Source organism: Chrysochloris asiatica, unplaced genomic scaffold (assembly GCF_000296735.1).
Source record: "Chrysochloris asiatica unplaced genomic scaffold, ChrAsi1.0 scaffold00315, whole genome shotgun sequence".
NCBI lineage: Eukaryota > Metazoa > Chordata > Mammalia > Afrosoricida > Chrysochloridae > Chrysochloris > Chrysochloris asiatica.
The window spans coordinates 2,982,992-3,002,650 of record NW_006408833.1 but is presented as its reverse complement, the minus strand read 5'-3'; the positions used below and the strand labels follow the sequence as shown (position 1 = coordinate 3,002,650).

At 39.7% G+C, this 19,659-nt stretch overlaps 1 protein-coding gene across 2 annotated transcripts in view; it reads left to right on the top strand.

The window, feature by feature from the left end:
- The window catches only part of PFKFB1 (6-phosphofructo-2-kinase/fructose-2,6-biphosphatase 1), a 122,053-nt gene that overhangs the window by 27,760 nt on the left and 74,634 nt on the right, over positions 1-19,659 (top strand). For both annotated transcript variants that reach the window (XM_006875259.1, XM_006875260.1), the window contains exon 2: positions 4,472-4,597. In XM_006875259.1, coding sequence (XP_006875321.1) covers positions 4,472-4,597 — 126 coding nt within the window. The remainder of the gene's footprint in view (positions 1-4,471; positions 4,598-19,659) is intronic.

Genomic DNA, 19,659 nt, shown 5'->3' with positions numbered 1-19,659 from the left:
CCTGTAATTCCTATGCAATTTGATCTTTTAAAAAAGCAAGTTCAGAATGTTGAAACATAAGGTCTTATGTTTGCTCAAAGGCTGTCTGCTAGACGGAGGTTTCCTTCCCCCCCACCGGAGCCTGCCCTACCTGTGTTTCCTGGTCAGGGAAGCGCCGGAAGTGGTCCAATATTCTTCTTTTACAAATTGTTTTAACTATTCTAGTTCCTTTGCCCTTCAATATGAAATTTCAAGTCAACTGGTCTATAATTACCAAAAATCTTACTGGGGAAGCTTCCCCAGGAATCTAGTGGATCTGTCTCTTGCTTCAACAATGTTTGAACAGAACAGATCCAGGGGCTCCCTGCCTCCAGCTTCAGACCACCTTGAACCTTCTCTTTTTTTTTTTTTTTCTTTCTTTGCAGTGGGGACTCTTATCTTCCCCTGCACACTCTTAAACTAAACTCCCTCTTGAAAACTTGTAAGCCAGTCACCTCGTGCCTTTATTGCCCCCTCATTTAAGTAGCCAGTGTCTAAGGTGCCCATCCCTATCTATCCTATATACAGAGGAGACACCATTGATACTTGATATGAAGACTATTTCCCTCTCTGTTGGTATTTTGAGCTACTACATCCATGAGTATAGGTCAAGTTCATCAAATTATAGCAGTTTACTCATGTTTCCTTTATAAATTTTTTTTTTATCGTCCTCTATTAGAGTTCTGATTATAAAGCCATTGAGGCTAGGTCAAATGGGTACTATCTGCAAGTTTGGGTGTTCTTGTGTGGCTCCCCTTACTTCATAGCATCTGGATGCTTCACTCTCAGCTCTAGCCCTCCGTGGCTATGTCATTGTCCATGGGCTCAGGTGTCCCCAGGTCTCACCACACTTTGGACCAATCAGCCCTTCCTCTTCTCTCTCATCACCAGGTCAATAGAAGTCTATGGAACATGGTTGGACTCAGCCCATTTCTTCATTGCTGCCTTTCCCCCTCTTTTACTCAGCAGTAGGCCAATGTGTTCACCAGCAAGCTTACATGCCTGCTCATGTGTTCCCTTTGAGTTTCCGTCTTAGAGGTGGGTTTGTCCTGAAGGGACTTGTTTGCCTTGATGACTGCTCAGAGAACAACTTTCTTATTCTTGTAGTAGCCAATCATACTGCCATTTTTTGTTTTGAGTTTTTCCTTCTGATCTTTATTTGAAGATGTATCTTCTGTTGCTCCAGCTGTTCCAGGATGGTCTGCTTGTCCTTTCTAGTGGGAATGTCCCACATCAGAAAGTTCTGGATAGGGCTCAGGATTCCACCTAAGGACCTATACATTGCAAAGGCTCCATAAGAGGCCTATGTCACTGGGCAAGTTGTAGAACCCGTTTTAGATATTCCAGTCAGTTATAGGCTGAAGATGGGCTTATAAGCTTTCTGTAATCATGTTTCCTGACATGCCTTTCTATCCCACTCAAGTAGACATGGGAAACCATGTAGACAATAGTAGACATGGGAAACCAATATTCATAAGACAGACAAGCATCTTGGTACTATTTCTCTTCTTCAGACTATGCCTCAATCCCTATATCACAGAGCCCTGTTGTTCCAAGGATGAGCATGCATCACTATTTACCTCTGTCCCATTTAGCCCATGCAAACCTGTCTTAGTGTTCCTCTATCTACCTTGTTCTTCCACTCCCTCTCCCTTCTTGTGTATTGCTCTCCCCAACGCCTGAACTATGATGTGTCTGCCCCCTACCCTGTGCTCTACCGTCACTTCCATCCACCTCCCGAAACCCCGCCCCCCCCACCTCATCCCCACCGGTAACCAACAAAGAATTTTTCCCCCTTTTAGTATGGGTATCTTTTCTTAAGCTTTTACATTAATGGTCTTATGCAATGTTTGTCCTTTTGTGCCTGACTAATTTGACTCAGCATAATGTCCTCAAGGTTCATCCGTGTTATGTAGTGGCTTGCCAGTTCCTTGTTATTCTTCAAGGTAGCATAATATTCCATTGTATGTATGTGCCAAAGTTTGTTTAACCATTCTTCCATTGATGGATACTTATGCTGTCTCCACCTTTTTGCTATTGTGAATAGTGCTGCTATGAACATTGGTGTGCATATATCTACTCATGTTGTGGGTCGTATTTCTTGTAGATATATACCAAGTACAGGAATTGCTGGATCATAAAGTATTTCTATTTCCAACTTTCTGAGGGAACGCCATACTGTTTTCCAGAGTGTGGACCATTTTGCATTCCCACCAGCAATGTAGGAAGATTCCAGTTTCTTCACATGCTTGCCAGCATTTGTTGTCCTCTGCATTTTTGAACTTTGCTGTGATTGCTGGTGTGAGATGATATCTCATTGTTGTTTTGATTTGCATCTCTCTAATGGCTAATGATCATGAACATTTCTTCATGTTTGTTAGCTGCTTGAATGTCTTCCTTAGTGAAGTGTCTGTTCATATCCTGTGCCCATTTTTAATTGGTTTATTCATCTTTTTCTTGTAGAGGTCTGGTACTTTCCTATAGATTTTAGAAATTAGTCCCTTGTCTGATAAGTCATTGCAAAAGATTTTTTTCCATTCTGTGGGCTCCACATAAGTTTTCACATAAGACACACTTACCTTTCTAATTTTTAGAATGTACCAATCATCTATTTTGTCTTCTTTTGTTTGTGTAATTTTCCCAATGTTTGGTAGTCTTTGTGTGCCCTGAATTAGAGCCCTTAAATTTGTCCCAATTTTTTCATTGATGACATTTATAATTCTGAGATTAACATTAAATTTTTTAATCCATGCTGAGTTGGCTTTTGTATATGGTGTAAGGTAAAGGTCTGTTTCAATCGATTTCCGGTTCTGCCAGCACCACCTGTTGAAGAGACTATGTCTTCCCCACTCAATGTACTTTGGCCCTTTGTCAAAGATCAGTTGGCCATATGTGAATGGATTCATTTTTGAATTCTTGATTCTGTTCCATTGACCTATGTATCTTTTATTGTATCAGTATCAGGCTGTTTTGATCACTGTAGCCAAGTAGTATATTTTGAAATCAGGGAGTGAGAGGCTTCCAACTTTGTTCTTCTTCTTAAGCAGTGCTTTGCTTATCCTGAGTCTCTTTCCTTTCCATATAAAGTTTGTAATTGTTTTTTCCATCTCTCTAAAGAATGTCATTGGAATCTGGATTGGGGTTGCTTTATAAATGTGTAGATTCCTTTGGGTAGTATTGACTTTTTCACAATGTTAAGACTTCCTATCCAGGCGCATAGTATATTCTTCCATTTTTGTAAGTCTCTTTTGGTTTCTTGCAGTTTCTTATGTTTTGTAGTTTTCTTTGCATAGGTCCTTTGTTTCTCTGGTTACATTTATTCCCAAATATGTCATCCTTTGGATGGTTATTGCAAATGGTTTTGCTTTCCCAATTTCCTTTTCAGCATTGTCATTATTAGTATAGAGGAATCCAACTGATTTTTGTATGTTGATCTTGTACCCTGCCACTTTGCTGAATCTTCCAGTGAGTTCCAGTAGTGGTTTTTTTTTTTTGCCGAGTCTTTAGGGTTTTCTATGTATAGAATCATATTATCTGCAAATACAGAGAGTTTTAATTCCTCTTTGCCAATTTGGATGCCCTTAATTTCTCTATTTTGCCTTGTAACTGTGGCTAAGACTTCCAAAACAATATTGAATAGGAATGTCTGGTACCTGTTTGCAAGGGGAAGGCTTTAAGCTTCTCTCCATTGAGAGTGATGTTAACTGTTGGTTTTGTATATATGCTCTACATTATGTTGAGGAATTTCCCTTCAATTCCTACTTTGTTGAGTGTTTTATCAGGAATGGACATGGGATTTTGTCTTTGTTCCTTGGGAAAGATAAGGTAGAATGGTCTGGACAGAGTTTCAGAAATGTGGACCATTCCTTTGTACAATCTGCAGTGAGTTTCTGCCAGGGATCTCAGATTACACTGAGGTTGTCTTTCCCCCCTTACTATTAAGGCATTGTTTCATAAGGGATATGGAAGAAGTGGTCTGGGCAGAATTTTAAAAAAATGACTGCTGTTACCCTTCCCAAGCCAAAACTATGATACCTTTCATAGGATTTTCCCTAGTCTTGCCTATCAGTACCTGGTGGGATTCCTGGAAAAGTCTGCAAGAAAGTACAACACCTCCTTTGTCTATGAACCCTAAGGGCTTCACCCTCATACTAGTCCTTTAGCAATTCATTAAAATATTTTAGCTGAATTTTGATAGTATTTCTGTAAAGTAAGCAAATGCTTAGGTCCTTTTCCCACAGATGTCTGTCTACAGATTTTGAGTTAGCTATTTGTCTTGCAATCTCAGTTTTCTGATGAGTACAATTTTTTTTTTTTTTTTTAGTTTATCCAGCTTTTAAATTTTGTTGTAATGGTGGGAGAGATACTCTTTCCAACCCTACATTTCTGAACTGATACCAGAAATTCATATGAACCTGAGGATGTGTCTTTGAGACTTTGTTTTGTCTTCTAGCATCCATCCCACAGTTTACCAATTCCCCTACGATGGTGATCATGGTGGGCTTACCAGCTCGAGGAAAGACTTACATCTCTACAAAGCTCACAAGATATCTCAACTGGATAGGAACACCAACTAAAGGTATGTCTCTGGAACCCTCCAAACACCTATAGGTCACTGACTGAAAAAACAGTAAAGTTTAAGGCTTCAGAGGAGCCAACTCTCTCAGCACCAAAAATTCTTCATCACCTTCATTGCAAGTAGTAGGACTAGTGCTAGCTATTGTTACTACCACTCAGAAACCCAGTACCATTGAGTTGATTCCCTATAAGGGTAAGTAGTGCTGCTCCATAGTTCACGAGACTGTACATTTTTATGGAAGCAGGCAGCCTCATCTTTCTTTCATGGAGCAGCTGGTGGGTTCAAATTGCTGATGTTGTGGTTAGCAGCCCAATACATAACCCATGATGTCACCAGGGTTTCTTACTCCACTACATTAAAAAATTTCACAATCGAGCACATGCTCTATGACCAACTCCATGATAGGTGCTAGATATAGAAAAGTGAATAAGGTCAGATGCCTCCTCTTAAGGAGCTCCATGAGAAGGTCAAGACTTTAAAACAAGCTGATGAGGAACAACTACTTTGGTTACTGTTAAATATCATTAATAAAGCAATATTACTATTTCTATTAGAATTGCCATTTTATTACCATTTCATAATTGAGGAAATTAAGGCCACAGAAAGGTGCTCTAGTAGCGTAGTGGTTACGAATTGGGCTGCGAACCTTAAGGTCAGCAGTTCAAAACTATCAGCTATTCCACGGTAGACAGATAAGGCTTTCTGCTCCCGTAAAGATGTACAGCCTCGGAAACCCTGTACAGGGTCGCTATGAGTTGGAACCGATTCCACGGCACATAACAACAAGGCTAAAGAGGTGGTTTTTGTTGTTGTTGTTGTTGTTGTTGTTGTCAAGTGCCGTCGAGTCGATTCTGACCCATAGCGACCCTGTATAGGGTTTCCAAGGAGCAGCTGGGGAGCTTGAACCACTGACCTTGCAGTTCAAACGACTTTGCAATCTGACACATTAGCCTACAGCGCCACACCAGGACTCCAAAGACGTGGTTACCATGTCCAAAAAGTGCCTTACTCAAGAAGGTCTGTAAGTGATAGAACCAGAATATTAACCCAAGTCTTTTTTTTTATTCTATAGCCTGAACTTCATTATGCCAGGATCAATGCTTAGCTTTACTGATGAGAAAAGGAAAGAATCTCATATTTTCTCTGTTCTCTCACTCTCCTTTCTTGCTTTCATGCTGATACGGTATCTATTTGCCTCTCTTCCTGACCCCTCTCTTCAAGTCTCGTTCTGATTTCTTCTTTCCCTTCACCTACTTTTCTCCCTCTAATTCACTTGGGAAGAGTTTCCCCAAAAGATTTCCCTGTGCCAAAACCCATGCTAGGTACTGAGAATGCAGAAATGGATGAGACTCTCCTCCTGTCCTTGGAGAGTTCTTGATCTGGCTGGGAATGAATATGACAATCTCTTGTCACTTGGAAATTATACAACAGGAATATGGAGGGGCTCACAAAAGAGAATCACCAACTGGAATGCAGGGGATGCTTCCCGGATATGGTGTATCTGAGCTGGGGTCTGTGGAAGGAGTAGGAGATGGGCAGAAGAGATGGAGAGAAGGAATAACTTATGTGGAGGGCTGCAGGCTCTGAGGAACTTCTCTTGTGTGTAAGTGAACACATACGACAGTGGTAGGTGAGTCTCTACCCTGATGCCTCTGCTTTCCATTTACTCCATCCCAGTCCATTATCATAGAGGCCTCCAGGATAATATTTCAAAGTACAAAGCTCACCATGCCTACATCTTACAAGAGTCCCCTTAACTTGCCATTGGTTTAAATCCAAGTTCAGTAGCCTGTCATTCAAGAACATCAACAAGAGAGAGTGCAAACTTCTCAGCCTAGTGTTTGATACTAGGACAACTCCAAATGGAATTAGTACTTCTTTTCCCTCTCTCTTTTGCATGGTTCCCTGCTCCTTCTGTCAAAATACATAAACTGGTTGAGAGATCTCTCTCTATTGGTTTTCTCTCTGTCCAACCTGTTGGACTGTGAACTCTTTAAGGACCCCATCATGAGGATATGTTTCATCTCTAAAACTCCAGAACTTATAACCTGCTTTATGTAGAAGACATCAGAAAATGTTTTTTGAATAACTGAATGAAACATTACACTACCTCTTCAACTGCTTATATTCTTTATCCTCCATTTCTTCTCTAATCTATAGTTTTTCACCATTACAAATAGAAAATGACATAGAGAGGGCAGTAAATTTAGACTCTCCCTCATGATACACAGAAATGAAAGAACATTGTGCTAGGAGTCAGGAGGCCCAGTATTGTTATGCCACTAGCTGATTCCAATGGAATAAAGCATTAAATATGTTGGACAGCTAAGAATTCAGTATCTGTAAAATTGTCCTTCAAGAATATGAGGGAAATTAAGACATTTCCAGATAAACAAAAGCAGGGAGAGTTTGTAACCACTAGACAACTCAACAGCACCTAGCAACATTACCTAGTAAAAAATGCTATCCAGAATCCTTTATATGAGAAAGGACACTAGACAGTAACATAAGGGAAAATTCTGAAGTTTGCTTGTTTGTTTTGCTTGATAATTCTAATTATTATGTGTTTCATACTTTAAAATAAAAAGACAAATGAATGAAAATAACTGTAATGCTACAGGGCACGTAATGTCTAAATATGTAAATGTGAGGGTTCTGGGAGAGAAACAGCATAAGCAGGTCTAAGTTCCCGACTTTCTGCACACATGCACTAAGAAATGCAATGAGAAAAAAATCAACTCAGCTCAGAGGGACTGTAAAATGAAGGAGCAATCAAGGAGCTGCAGACAGACCAAGTCAACATCAAATCTGTTATAGTAGAAAAAGAACTTTTTCCAATGTCTCCATTCCTCCTGCCTCCAGCCTAACAAATGGAAAGCTGCCATGGATGACTACAGCAACTCATAGACTGTAGTAGAGCCCACTCCTCCAGACAACACATGGCTCACCTGTGCAAAGGAAGCATTCTGAGCTCTATCTCTGATCTAAATAGGGCAGATTCCCCTGGTGCTTCATTCAGAGTATGCTCATATCCCTCCCTCTCAGCATGTCAGACAGAAGGTTGCCACAATCCTTCTTGACCCATGGCTCACCTGAGCATGGAGATGGGTCCCAATCTCTGAATCTAAGTAGGAGCTCCCAGGATAAGGAAGGGAACAGCGACCAGGGCTGAGGGCTTCACCCAATGGAAGATGGTTCAGTTAGTATGGGCTTTCTAACCAGTTTTGTTGTTGTTATTGTTAAGTGCTGTGAAGTTGATGCTGACTCATAGTGACCCTGTTTGGGTTTCCAAGGCTGTAAATCTCCAGAGGAACAAAGAGCCTCATTTTTCTTCAGAGGAGCTGCTGGTGAATTCAACTGCTGGCCTTGTGATTAGCGACCTGACACATAACCCACTATGCTACCAGGGCTCCTTTTCAACCAGTTTGGAAGCCCCTAAAAAGAGCTCTAATAGCGTAGTGGTTGCGAATCGGACTGCTAATCTCATGGTTAGCAGTTTGAAACTACCAGCTGTTCCACAGGAGAAAGATGAGGCTTTATGCTCCCATATAGATTTACAGCCTCAGAAACCTTGTACAGGGTCGCTATGAGCCAAAACCGACTCCACGGCACATAACAACAACAACAAAAGACTGAAAACTTGGTCTAGTGGTAAACACAGCCCTCACAGAAGAGGAGTGAGTGATAACTAAAGACGGAAATCTGTGCCTCCTGGAGGAAGGACTGACTAGGGTGCATTCTCTGTTCTATTTGGACACCTCTGACAAATGAAAACCTTGGTTTGGACTGAAATGGTTGTCACAGAAAGGACAAGGGAATCATAAGCAAAGTCTTCAGGTTCTGCCCACCTAAGCATTTCTTGCAGAAAATGTTGTTGTTAAGTGCCACCGAGTCAGTTCAACTTACAGTGATCATGTATAGGGTTTCTGAGGAGTGGCTGATGGATTTGAAACACCAACCTTGTGATTATGAAGACACAACCATGTGTCTAATGAATAAAATGAAGGGAGAGAAACTGTATTTATGAAAGCCCAAATAATAAACAAATTGGAAGAATATAAGACAAAATATTCAACAAGCTCAGAGATTTAAAGGAAAGTACAAATAACTTTAGAAAATTTGAAAAACAATATATGAACAAAATTAAACTTTAATTAAGGAGGTGGTAATTATTTTTAAGTGCCCTCAAGTCAGTTCCAAATCATAGAGACCCTATGTAGGGTTTCCGAGGATTTAAATCTTCCTGTGAGCAGAAAGTCTCATCTTTCTTCTGTGAAATGACTGGTGAGCTTGAACCATGGACCTTATGAATCGCAGTCTAGAGCTTATCGTATGCAGCCACCACACTCCCAGTAGAGAGATTGTTGTTGTTATGTGCTGTCAAGTCAGTTCCAACTCATAGTGACCTTATGAACAACAGAACATAATATTGCCCAGTCCTGTGCCATCCTCACAAGCTCATAAGCTTCAGCTCATTGCTGCTGCTACTCTGCCATTCCATCTAGTTGGGGGTCTTCCTCTTTTTTGTTGACCCTCCTTATTGAAGCATGATATCCTTATTGAAGGACTGGTCCCTCCTGATAATATGTCTGAAGTATGACAGATGAAATCTGGCCATCCTGACTTCTAAGGAACATTGTGGCTGTACTTCTTCCAACACAGATTTGTTTGTTCTTCTGGCAGCCCATTGTACTCTCAACATTCTTCTCTAACAACTGAAATGCAACAATTATTCTACAGTCTTCCTTACTCACTGTCCAACTTTCACATGTATATGAAGCTATTGAACATACCATGACTTGAGTCAGGTGCACCTTAGTCCTCAAACTGACATTTTCCCCCTGGAACACTTTAAAGAGGGCTTATGCAGCAGATTTGTCTAATGAAATACATTGTTTGATACCTTGACAGCTCCTTCCATGAGTGTTGATAGTGGATATGAGCATAAGAAAATATTTGAGAACTTCAGTCTTTTATCCATTTATCGTGATGCTATTCATTTGTCCAGTGGTGAGGATTTTTGTTTTCTTTACGTTGGGGCACAACCCATACTGAAGGCTGTGATCTTTGATTTTCATCAGTAAATATTTTAATTCCTCTTGATTTTGAGCGAGCAAGGTTGTATCATCTGCATATCGCAGGTTATTAATGAGTCTTCCTCCAATCCTGATGCCATGGTCTTCATATAATACAACTTCTCAGATTATTTGCTTACCATGCAGATTGAATAAGCATAGTGAAAGAATAGAGCCCTGGTGCACACCTTTCCTGACTTTAAACCATTTAGTAGCCCCTTGTTCTGTTAAAATGACTGCCTCTTGGTCTATGTACAGGTTCCTCATGAGCACAATTAAATATTCCAGAAAATTCATTCTCCACAATATTGTCCATAGCATGGTATGGACACAGTTGAAAGCTTTTGCCTAGTCAGAATCCTTAGCATGTCAATAAAGCACAGGTAAACATCTTTCTGGTATATTTTGCATTCAGCCAAGATCCATCTGATAATCAGCAATTCCACATCCTTGTCTGAATCCAGCTTGAACATCTGGTAGTTCCTTGTCAATGTACAATTGCAGTCATTTTAAAATTATCTTTAGCAACATTTTACTAGCATGTGATATTAATGATATTGTCCAATGATTTCCACATTCCATTGGGTCACCTCTCTTTGGAATAGGCACAAATACGGATCTCTTCCAATCAGTTGGCCAGTAGCTGGCATAGATGAGTGAGTGCCTCCAGTGCTACCTCAGTTTATTGACATATTTTCACTTATATTCTATCAATTCCCAGAGCTTTGTTCTTTGCCAACACTTTCAGGCACCTTGTTGACAGCCTTAAAGATGGTGATGTAAAATCAGTACCAAATGGGTATCAAAATTCCATACCCTAGTAGTGATCATTGCATTGGCTTCCAAAACAGATTCCTGGGCAAATAAAAGGGAAAATGCAGTATCTTGAGGGAATTGGTCATTTGACCTTTCTTTAAAAATATTAAAATTCAGTATAAACTACTGGCTTACGTATATATAAGTTTAGTTATACTTGATGTCTATCTGAGAGAGGAGTTGTGTTTCTGAATACATTTATCTGTCATTTCAGAGCCTTCCTTAATGTATTTTCTAAAATTATAATGATGAAAATGAATTCTTAATTTGAAAGCTGTCATTTTAATCTAAAGATATGTTCTGTTACATTTTCCTTTTTTGTTTTATTATGTCATACATTAAGTTTAATAAAAGAAAATCCGGATATTACTAAGAGAATCTAGTAATTAAACATATGAAGTGAAAAAAAAATGCTATCTCTTGAAATAGTTGAACATCATCCTTTTCTTTTTGGTCCATTTTCTTTTGATGCTTTCTGCATCATTCATTATTTTGCCCATTGCTGTTGTTGTTGTTAAGCGCTGTTGAGTCAGTTCTGACTCATAGTGACCCTGTATAGGATTTCTGAGGAGTAGCTGGTGATCTTGAATTGCCGGCCTTGTAGTTCAAACCAACCTTGCAGTCCAGTGCATTAACCTGCATCACCACACCAGGACTCCATTTTGTCCATAGCATCTGTCAATATTACAAGTCGAGGCTTGAGTTTTTTCTCCACTGTTTTCAGCTTGAGAAATGCTGAGTGTGTTCTTCCCTTTGGTTTTCTAACTTCAGGTCTTTGCACGTTTCATTAGAATACTTAACTTTGTCCTCTTGAACTGCCCTTTGAGATTTTCTGTTCTGCTCCTGTACCTCCACATTTCTTCCATTTGCTTTAGCATTTCTACACTGTAGAGCAAGTTTCAGATTCTCTTGTGATATCCATCTTGGTTTCCTTCTTTCTTGTCTTCTTAATGACTTTTTGTTTCTTCCATTCTTGATGTCATCCTGCAAATCTTCTGTTGTCTGTTACTAGTGTCTAATGCATCAAATCTCTTCTTGAGATGAACTCTAAATTCAGGTGGGCTATGTTCAAGGCTCCCATGGACTTTAAAAAATTTCCCTCAGCTTCAACCTGTACTTGCATAGGAACAATGGATGGTCTGTTCCACAGTCTGTCCCTAGCCTTGTTTTGGCTGGTGATATGGAGCTTTTCCACTGTCTCCTTCCACAGATGTAGTCCATTAGATTTCTGTGTATGCCATCTGATGAGGTCCATGTGTTGTTTAGAAAAGGTATTTGCAATATACAGGTCATTGATCTTGCAAAATTCTGTCATGCGATCTCCAGCATTGTTTCTGTCACCAGGGCCATATTTTCCAACAACTGATCCTTGTTTCAACCTTTACAAACCAAGCAGAAATGCTCGGGACATACACTCATGCTGTAGATCATTGTGATGGTCAAAAAGAAAAGAAAAGAAAGATGGAAGCAGATTAGTGGTTGTCAGGACAATGGTGGAGGGGCCATAGAGGAATATATAAAGGGGCAAGATGTGTATGCTTCTGGAGGTGATGTGTATGCTCATTATATTGATTGTGATGATGCTTTCATTTTTAAAATGTTAATAAAAGTAGCATAAAAATAAATGTTTGGAACAACATCAAGCAAACCAACATATGCATCATGGTAATCCAAGAAGATGAGAGAGAAAAATGAATAAAAGAGTATTTAAAGCAATATTTACAGAAAAAAATTAAATCTATTATAGGACATTATCATCCAAATTCAAGAAACTTAATGAACTCCAAGTAAAATAGATCCCAAAAGATCCATAACAAGGCACATTTGAATTAAACTCTTTAAAACTAGAAGACAAAGAGAGATTTCTAAAAGCAACAAGCAAAAAGTGAATAGTCACATACAGGCAATCCCTGGGTTAGGAACAAGATCCATTCCTAAGTATGTCTTTATGTCAAATATGCAGGTGCATGTGTTTTTTATTTAGCCTTGCATGAGTGCAAGAAAGGCTCAAAGACTTTTCAATAATTTAAAAGCTCCATGTGCAACAAGTCAAAGTGATTGTTAAGAAGAATTTGTCGCAAGTAGGATTAGTTCACATTTCCAAGTGAGGTCAAATTTATATAACATTAAAGGGCAAGTTGGAGCTCTCCTTGTTAGATATATATAACCTGGAGACTAACTATATAAAAGTTGTATAATAAGATGAAGTACTCATTTATTTTCAGAAACTTTGTTGACTATAAATGTACTGAATGACATATTTAAAATGCTGAAAGAAAAGAATTATCAGGTAAGAGTACTATATCTGATAAAACAATCCTTCAAAAATGAGTGTGACATCTGCTACCAAACCCATCAGCCAACAAACACATGAAGAAATATTTATAATTATTAGTAGTTATAGAGATGCAAATCAAAACAAAAATGAAATATGTACCATCTCACCTCAATATTAATTTCAAACTTCAAAAAAGTAAAGAACAAATGCTGACAAGAATGTGGAGTGATTGGAACCCTCATACACTACTGGTGGGACTTTAAAATGATGCATCTACAGTGGAAAATGATATGGCACTTTCTTAAATAATTGGAAATGAAAATGTCATTTGATCCATCAATCCCACTACTAGGTATATATCCTAGAGAAATAAGAGCCATGACACAAACAGATATATCCTGATGTTCAATACACCATTATTCACAATATCAAAATGATAGAAACAACCTAAGTGCTCATCAAAGGATGAATGGATAAACAAACTATGGTACATACACACAGTGGAATACTACACAATGTTAAAGAATAATGATAAATTTGTGAAACTGTAGCCCATAGATAACCTTCAAGCCTGGAGCTAAACTCACCCTCTTGGTTCAACTTTCAGCCAAAGGTTAGACAGGCCTATAAGGGAAACAAGGGAAGTATGACATCAAAAGGGTACATTTAGCATAGATCTCAGAATTCAGGAAAAGATAGGAAAGAAGGACAAAGGAAAATGGCAAACACAGGGAGGAAGTGGGAAGAATGCTGTTACATTGTGAGGTTGCAATCAATATCGCACATGCAAAAAAGTGAATTAATTGCTGAATGGAAAACCAGTTTGCTCTGTAAACTTTCACCTAAATAACAATTTAAAGGGAAAAAAAAAAAAGCAGGAGTAAAGTAGAATAAAAAGTAGCACCCATTGAAAAAACAAAAAAGAATGAGGATAAAATTAAACATTCCCAAATAAATAAATAAAAGCACAGAGTTGATTACTATTGTTATTGTTGTTAGGTGTCATTGAGTTGGTACCAACTCATAGCAATGCTATGTACAACACAACGAAACACTGCCAGGTCCTGCTCCAATCTCACAATCATCGCTACAATTGAGCCCATTGCTGCTGCCACTGTACCGATCCATCTCATTGGGGGAGCTTCCTCTTTTTCTCTGACCCTCCACTTTACCAAGCATGATGTCCTTTTCCAGGGACTTGTCCCTCCTGATAATATGTCCAAAGTATGAGAGACAAAGTCTGGACATCCTGGCTTCTAAGAAACATTCTGACTGTACTTCTACCAACACAGTTCTTCAGGCAATCCATAGTACTTTTAATATTTTCCTCCAACACCATAATTAAATGCATCAATTATTTTATGATCTTTCTTATTCATTGTTAAACTTTCACATGCATATGAGGCTATTTAAAATACCCTAGTTTGGGTCAGGCACACCTTAGTCCTCAAACTGACATCTTTGCTCTTCAACAGATTGAATAAGGATGGTGAAAGAAAAGAATTCTGGCACACATCTTTCCTGATTTTAACCCTTCTGTGTCGCCTTTTTCTCTTCGAATGACTGCCTCTTGCTCTATGTACAGGGTCCTCATGAGCACAATTAGGTGTTCTGGAATACTCATTCTCCACAATGTTGTCCATAGCTTAGCCATATAGTCAAAAGTCTTTGCATAGTCAGTAAAGCACAGGTCAACATCTTTCTGGTATTCTCTGCTTTCAGTCAAGATCCATTTTATGCCAGCAGTGATATCACTTGTTTCACATCGCCATCTGAATCTGGCCATTAGGCCTGCTTTATAAAAAAGCCAAAATAAATCTTTCAGATGGTAAAGAAAGGAATCTAGTAATTACCTGAAGCTGTACATATAAGAAAAAAGAAAACTCCATTAAATGTTATTACAAGGTTAGATATTAGAACAAGTTTTTAAGACATTTTTGCTTGGTAGTTATGTCCTTCATGGTTTACAATGACAAGTGCATAAAAAATAAGTATAAATGTGTATTACAGGACACATATAAAGATTTAACCAGTGTGGCTCTCTCTGTAGGATAAGCACTGGGCTGCTAACCACAAGGTTGTTGGTTCGAACCCACCAGCTACTCTTCAGAAACAGGGTCGCAATGAGTCGGAACTGACTCAACAGCAGTTTGTAACAGCAATAGCAATATATTTGGGGTGGAGGAGAACAGTATATATTTAGAATATTCATATGTTGCTGAGTTAAACTGGAATAAATTTAATTAAATTAGATATAAATTGTAGTTGTTGTTAAGTGCCATCGCATTGGCTCTGACTCACAGTTACCCTGTATAGCAAAGGTGAGGAACATTCAGCCCATGGGCTGTATAAGGCACACGGAATGGTTTGATCTGGCCCTGCCAAGGCAGCCGCAGTTCCATGTATCGCATTATTTTTGATGCTGTTAAGTGCTATTGAGTAGGTTCCAACCATAGCTACCCTGTATAGGGTTTCCAAGGAGTGGTTGATGAGCTTGAACCACCAATCTTGCAGTCCAGCGCATTAACTCACAGCACCATTAGGGATGAATTATGTAAATGTTTGACGAAATATAGCAGACTAATTTTTTTTTTTTTAGCAAGAACATATTATCTTTATCTTTATTTTTTACAACAGTAATATCATACAATAGTTGTCCTTTTGTGATTGACCAATATAACTCAGCATAATGTCCTCCAGGTTCATCCATACTGTGAGGTGTTTTGCAGATATTTTTGCTATTCTTCAATGTTGTGTAATATTCCATTGTGTGTAGGTACCAAAGTTTGTTTAACCATTCTTGTGTTGTGGGGCATTTAGGCTGTCTCCATCTTTTTGCTATTGTGACTAATGTTGCAGTAAACGTGAGTGTGCATGTATCTACTTGTGTCCTGACTCTTATTTCTTGTGGATATTTACCAAGTAGAAGGATTGTTGTTGTTTAGCAGACTAGTTTTTAAGTTGATAGTTTTGTATGGCCCATGAATGATGTTAGAAGTTTTGGCAGAAAAAAAGTTTCCCCACTCCTGCTATATAGGGTTTCCAAGGAGCTTTGGAAGGTTGCTGTCTGCTGTTGTTGGTTCTCAGTTCAAACACCCTTTAGTATTTTTTTGTAAAGATGGTCTAGTTTTTAAAAATGTCTTCATTTCTGTTTATCTAGGAATTTCCTAATTTCACCATAGTAGTTTAGGGACAGCTTTGCTGAGTATATGATTCATAGTTGGTGAGTTTGAACCACAAGCTTTGCAGTTAGCAGTCCAGTGCTTATCCTACAGTGCCACACCAGGGCTCCATGTTGATGTAAGATATTAAATGTAATACACATGGTAACCACAAAGAAATTTTCTTAAAAACAAATAAATTTATAGGGAAGGAGAAGAGAACCAAAATGGTTCACTACAATAGGAATTTTAAAAGAACAAAACTCAAAAGGTATCAATTATAAGAGGAAAAGGAATAGCCTTGGAAACACTTTGAGTTGGAATAGACTAAACAGCAGTGGGTTTGTTGTTTGTTTGGTATATCCTCTTTGCCTCTTATTTCAAAGGAGCTCTGGTACGAATCGGGCTGCTAACCTCAGGGTCAGCAGTTCGAAACTACCAGCTGTTCCATGGGAGAAAGATGAGGCTTTCTGTTCCCATAAAGATTTAAGCCTCGGAAACCCTATACAGGGTTGTTATGAGTCAGAACCGACTCCACGGCGCATAACCATCTGGTAGTTTAGTGGTTATAAGTTGGGCTGCTAACCTCAAGGTCAGCAGTTTGAAACTACCAGCTATTCCATGGGAGAAAGATGAGGCTTTCTGCTCCCATAAAGATTTGCATCCTCGGAAACTCTATGCAGGGTCGCTATGAGTTGGAAGCTACTCCACGGCACATTAACACCACCACCAATAATCCTTATGGAAGCAGAGTCCCCCATCTTTCTGCAACCGAACAGCTGGTGAGTCCAAATTGCCCACCTTTTGGTTAGGATGCTAGCTCCTACCCAGTAGCCACTGTTTTTGTCGTTAAGTGCTTTCCAGTTGGTTCCAATTCATAGTGACCCTGTATAGAGCTATAAACCTCACAGCCCAGTGCTTGTTGTAGGATAAACGTTAGTTAGACTTATAACCACAAATTCGGTGGGTCAAACTCACCAGCTGCTCTCAGAAACCTATACAGGTCACTAGGAGTCAGAACTGACTCAACAGTACCTAATCAACAACAAGAATAACATTGTAAATGATATTGCTTTCATGATTTCCTTTTTAGAGTTTTCATTATTAGTGTAAAGGAATCTGCCTGATTTTTTATGTTGCTCTTGTACACTGCCACTTCGTTGAATCTCTCAATAAGTTCCAATAATTTTCTTTCTGAGTGTTTGGGATTTTCTATATAGAAGATCATATCATGTGTAACTAGAGAGAGTTTTACTTTCCCTTTCTTCCCTTAGAGCTCTGGCTAAGACTTCAAGCACAATACCGAACACAAGTGTTGATAAAGGGCATCCTTGTCTTGTTCCTGATCACAAGAGGAGTGCTTTCAGTTTTTCTCTGTTGAAAGTAATATTGGCTGTTGGAATTGTATGGTGGTGGTGGTGGTGGTGTGCAGTTAAATCAATCCTGAGTCATAGTGACCCTATATAGGTTTTCCTAGGCTATAAATCATTATGGAATCTGAAAGCCTCACCTTTATCCTTTTGAGTGCCTAGTGGAATTGAACTGCTGACCTTATGATTACAACCCACTGTGCTACCAGGGCTTTTTGCTGGGTTTGTATGATTGTTTTGTGCTGTGAAGTCGCTTTCCACTCATAAGGACCCTGTGTAGGTTTTCCAAGGCTGTAAATCTTTATGGGAACAGAAAGCCTTATCTTTTTCCCAAGTAGTGACTCATAGATTCAAACTCCTGACCTTGCAGTTAGCAGACAAGTTCGCAATTCACTACACTACCAGGGTTTGTATGTTGTTGCTGTTGTGTGCCATTGAGTCTGTTCTGACTTATAACAACCCTGTATAGGGTTTCCAAGGAGCAGCTGGTGAGCTTGCAGTTCAAACCTGCCTTGCAGTCCAGAATATTAACCACAGCACCACACCAAGAGTCCCCAACGTTTGTATATATGCCCTTACTTACGTTGAGGAATTTTCCTTCTATTCTATTTTGTTGAGTGTTTCTATCAGGAATGGGTGTTGTGTTTTGTCAAATGCTTTTCTACAACAATCAGTATGATCATGTGGTTCTTTTATTTATGTTGTGGAGTGTATTGATTGTTTTTCTAATATTGAACCCTCCTTGCATACCTGCTGCATGGACATGATGTATTTGTTTCTTTTTTGGCATGTTATTGAATTCTATTGACTATGCTTTTGTTGAGAATTTTATGTGTGTGTTAATTAGGGATGTTGGTGTATAATCTTTTTTGTGTGATGCCTTTGCCAGGTTTTGGTATCAGGGTTATGCTTCCTTCAGGAGTTTTCCATCCTTTTCTATATTCTTGCATACTTTTAGTAGAATTGGTGTCAGCTTTTCTCCAGATGTTTGGTAGAATTCATCAGTAAAGCCATCTGGACCTGGACATTTTTTTTTTATTATTAATGTTTTATTGTATATTGAGCGATAGTTTACATGGGGGGACATTAGTTTTACATTCATTCTATCCTACATCGTTTCATTGCCTTAGTTAGCATCCCGTCCATGCATCGTCCTCCTACGAAAGGGCATACCTTGCATGTCATCCCCCCATCCCCCCTACCGTCCTCAGCACTCAGCCCCTTTCCCTCTCTGGGTCTCAACTCCCCAGACACTCCACCTCTTCACATCATCCTCTCTGTCTTCATCTCAGGCCTCACTGCTTCTCTGGGTGGGGTCCTGCTCTCCGCTCTTCTCCGTTGATGGTCCCAGGGACCTCCGCTCCTAGACTGAAAGGTTAGTCACTCCCCTCCTTGGTATAAAATATCCACCTTCACATTTCCAGTCCTCACAATCAGTCCTGGTAACAATTTTCACCATTGCATCACATGAGACCCATCTGCATTTCTTTTCGTCAGCCCTTCTAGACAGGTTGGGTACTATTCACTGGAGACTCCACTATCCTCCCTGCCCTGTGGATCTAGGTTCCCTCTTGAAAGCTTGTAAGCTAGTCACTTATTACCTTTGCATCCCTCCCCCCATTTTGGGTAGCCAATGTTCAAGTTGCTCATCCCTTTCCTCTTTTTGTGTGAAGGGGGTGGGGATAATTCTTGTAGTTGGGAATTGTTTCCTCTTTTGAGCTACTGCAGTTATAGGTGTAGGTCCAGTTCATCAAGTTGTATCAGATGACACTTCCCCTGCCCCTCTTCTTTCTTCCTTGGGTTGAACTCTGTTCATCCAGTCATTGAAGCCAGGTCAAGTGGGTATCATCTGCAAGTGTGGGTATTCTTGCATCTGTCTGCCCTCTTCTTATCAGCTGGTCTCTCCGCTCTCCGCTCTAGTCCTCTGTGGCTGTGTCACTGACTCTGAGCCCATGGATCCCTTGGTTCTGCCTCGCTGCTGACCGACCGAGTCTCCACCCGGGTTCGCAGTCGTCTGCAGAACGATGCAGGGCTTAGTTCGCCACTTCATTGGTGTTCTTCGGTCACTTCCCTTTATGGGTGACATGCGTGGTCGCCAATCAGAGCGTGTATTCCCATTGTGTCTTAGTCTTGGGAGGGGATCTGTGCTGAGAGGACCCAGCCACTTGCCTTGATGTCTCCTGGGCTAGCAACTTGCTTGTTCTTGTGGTAGCAGTCAGACTGTCCTTACTGTTCTGTATTTTTCCTGTAGGTCTTTCTTTCAAGAAGTGTCTTCTGGTTTTCTGGCTGCTCCAGGCTGGTCTGCTTGCCCTTTCGAGAGGAAAGTTTCCTGTCTCTGAAGGTCTGGATGTGGTTAGGCTTC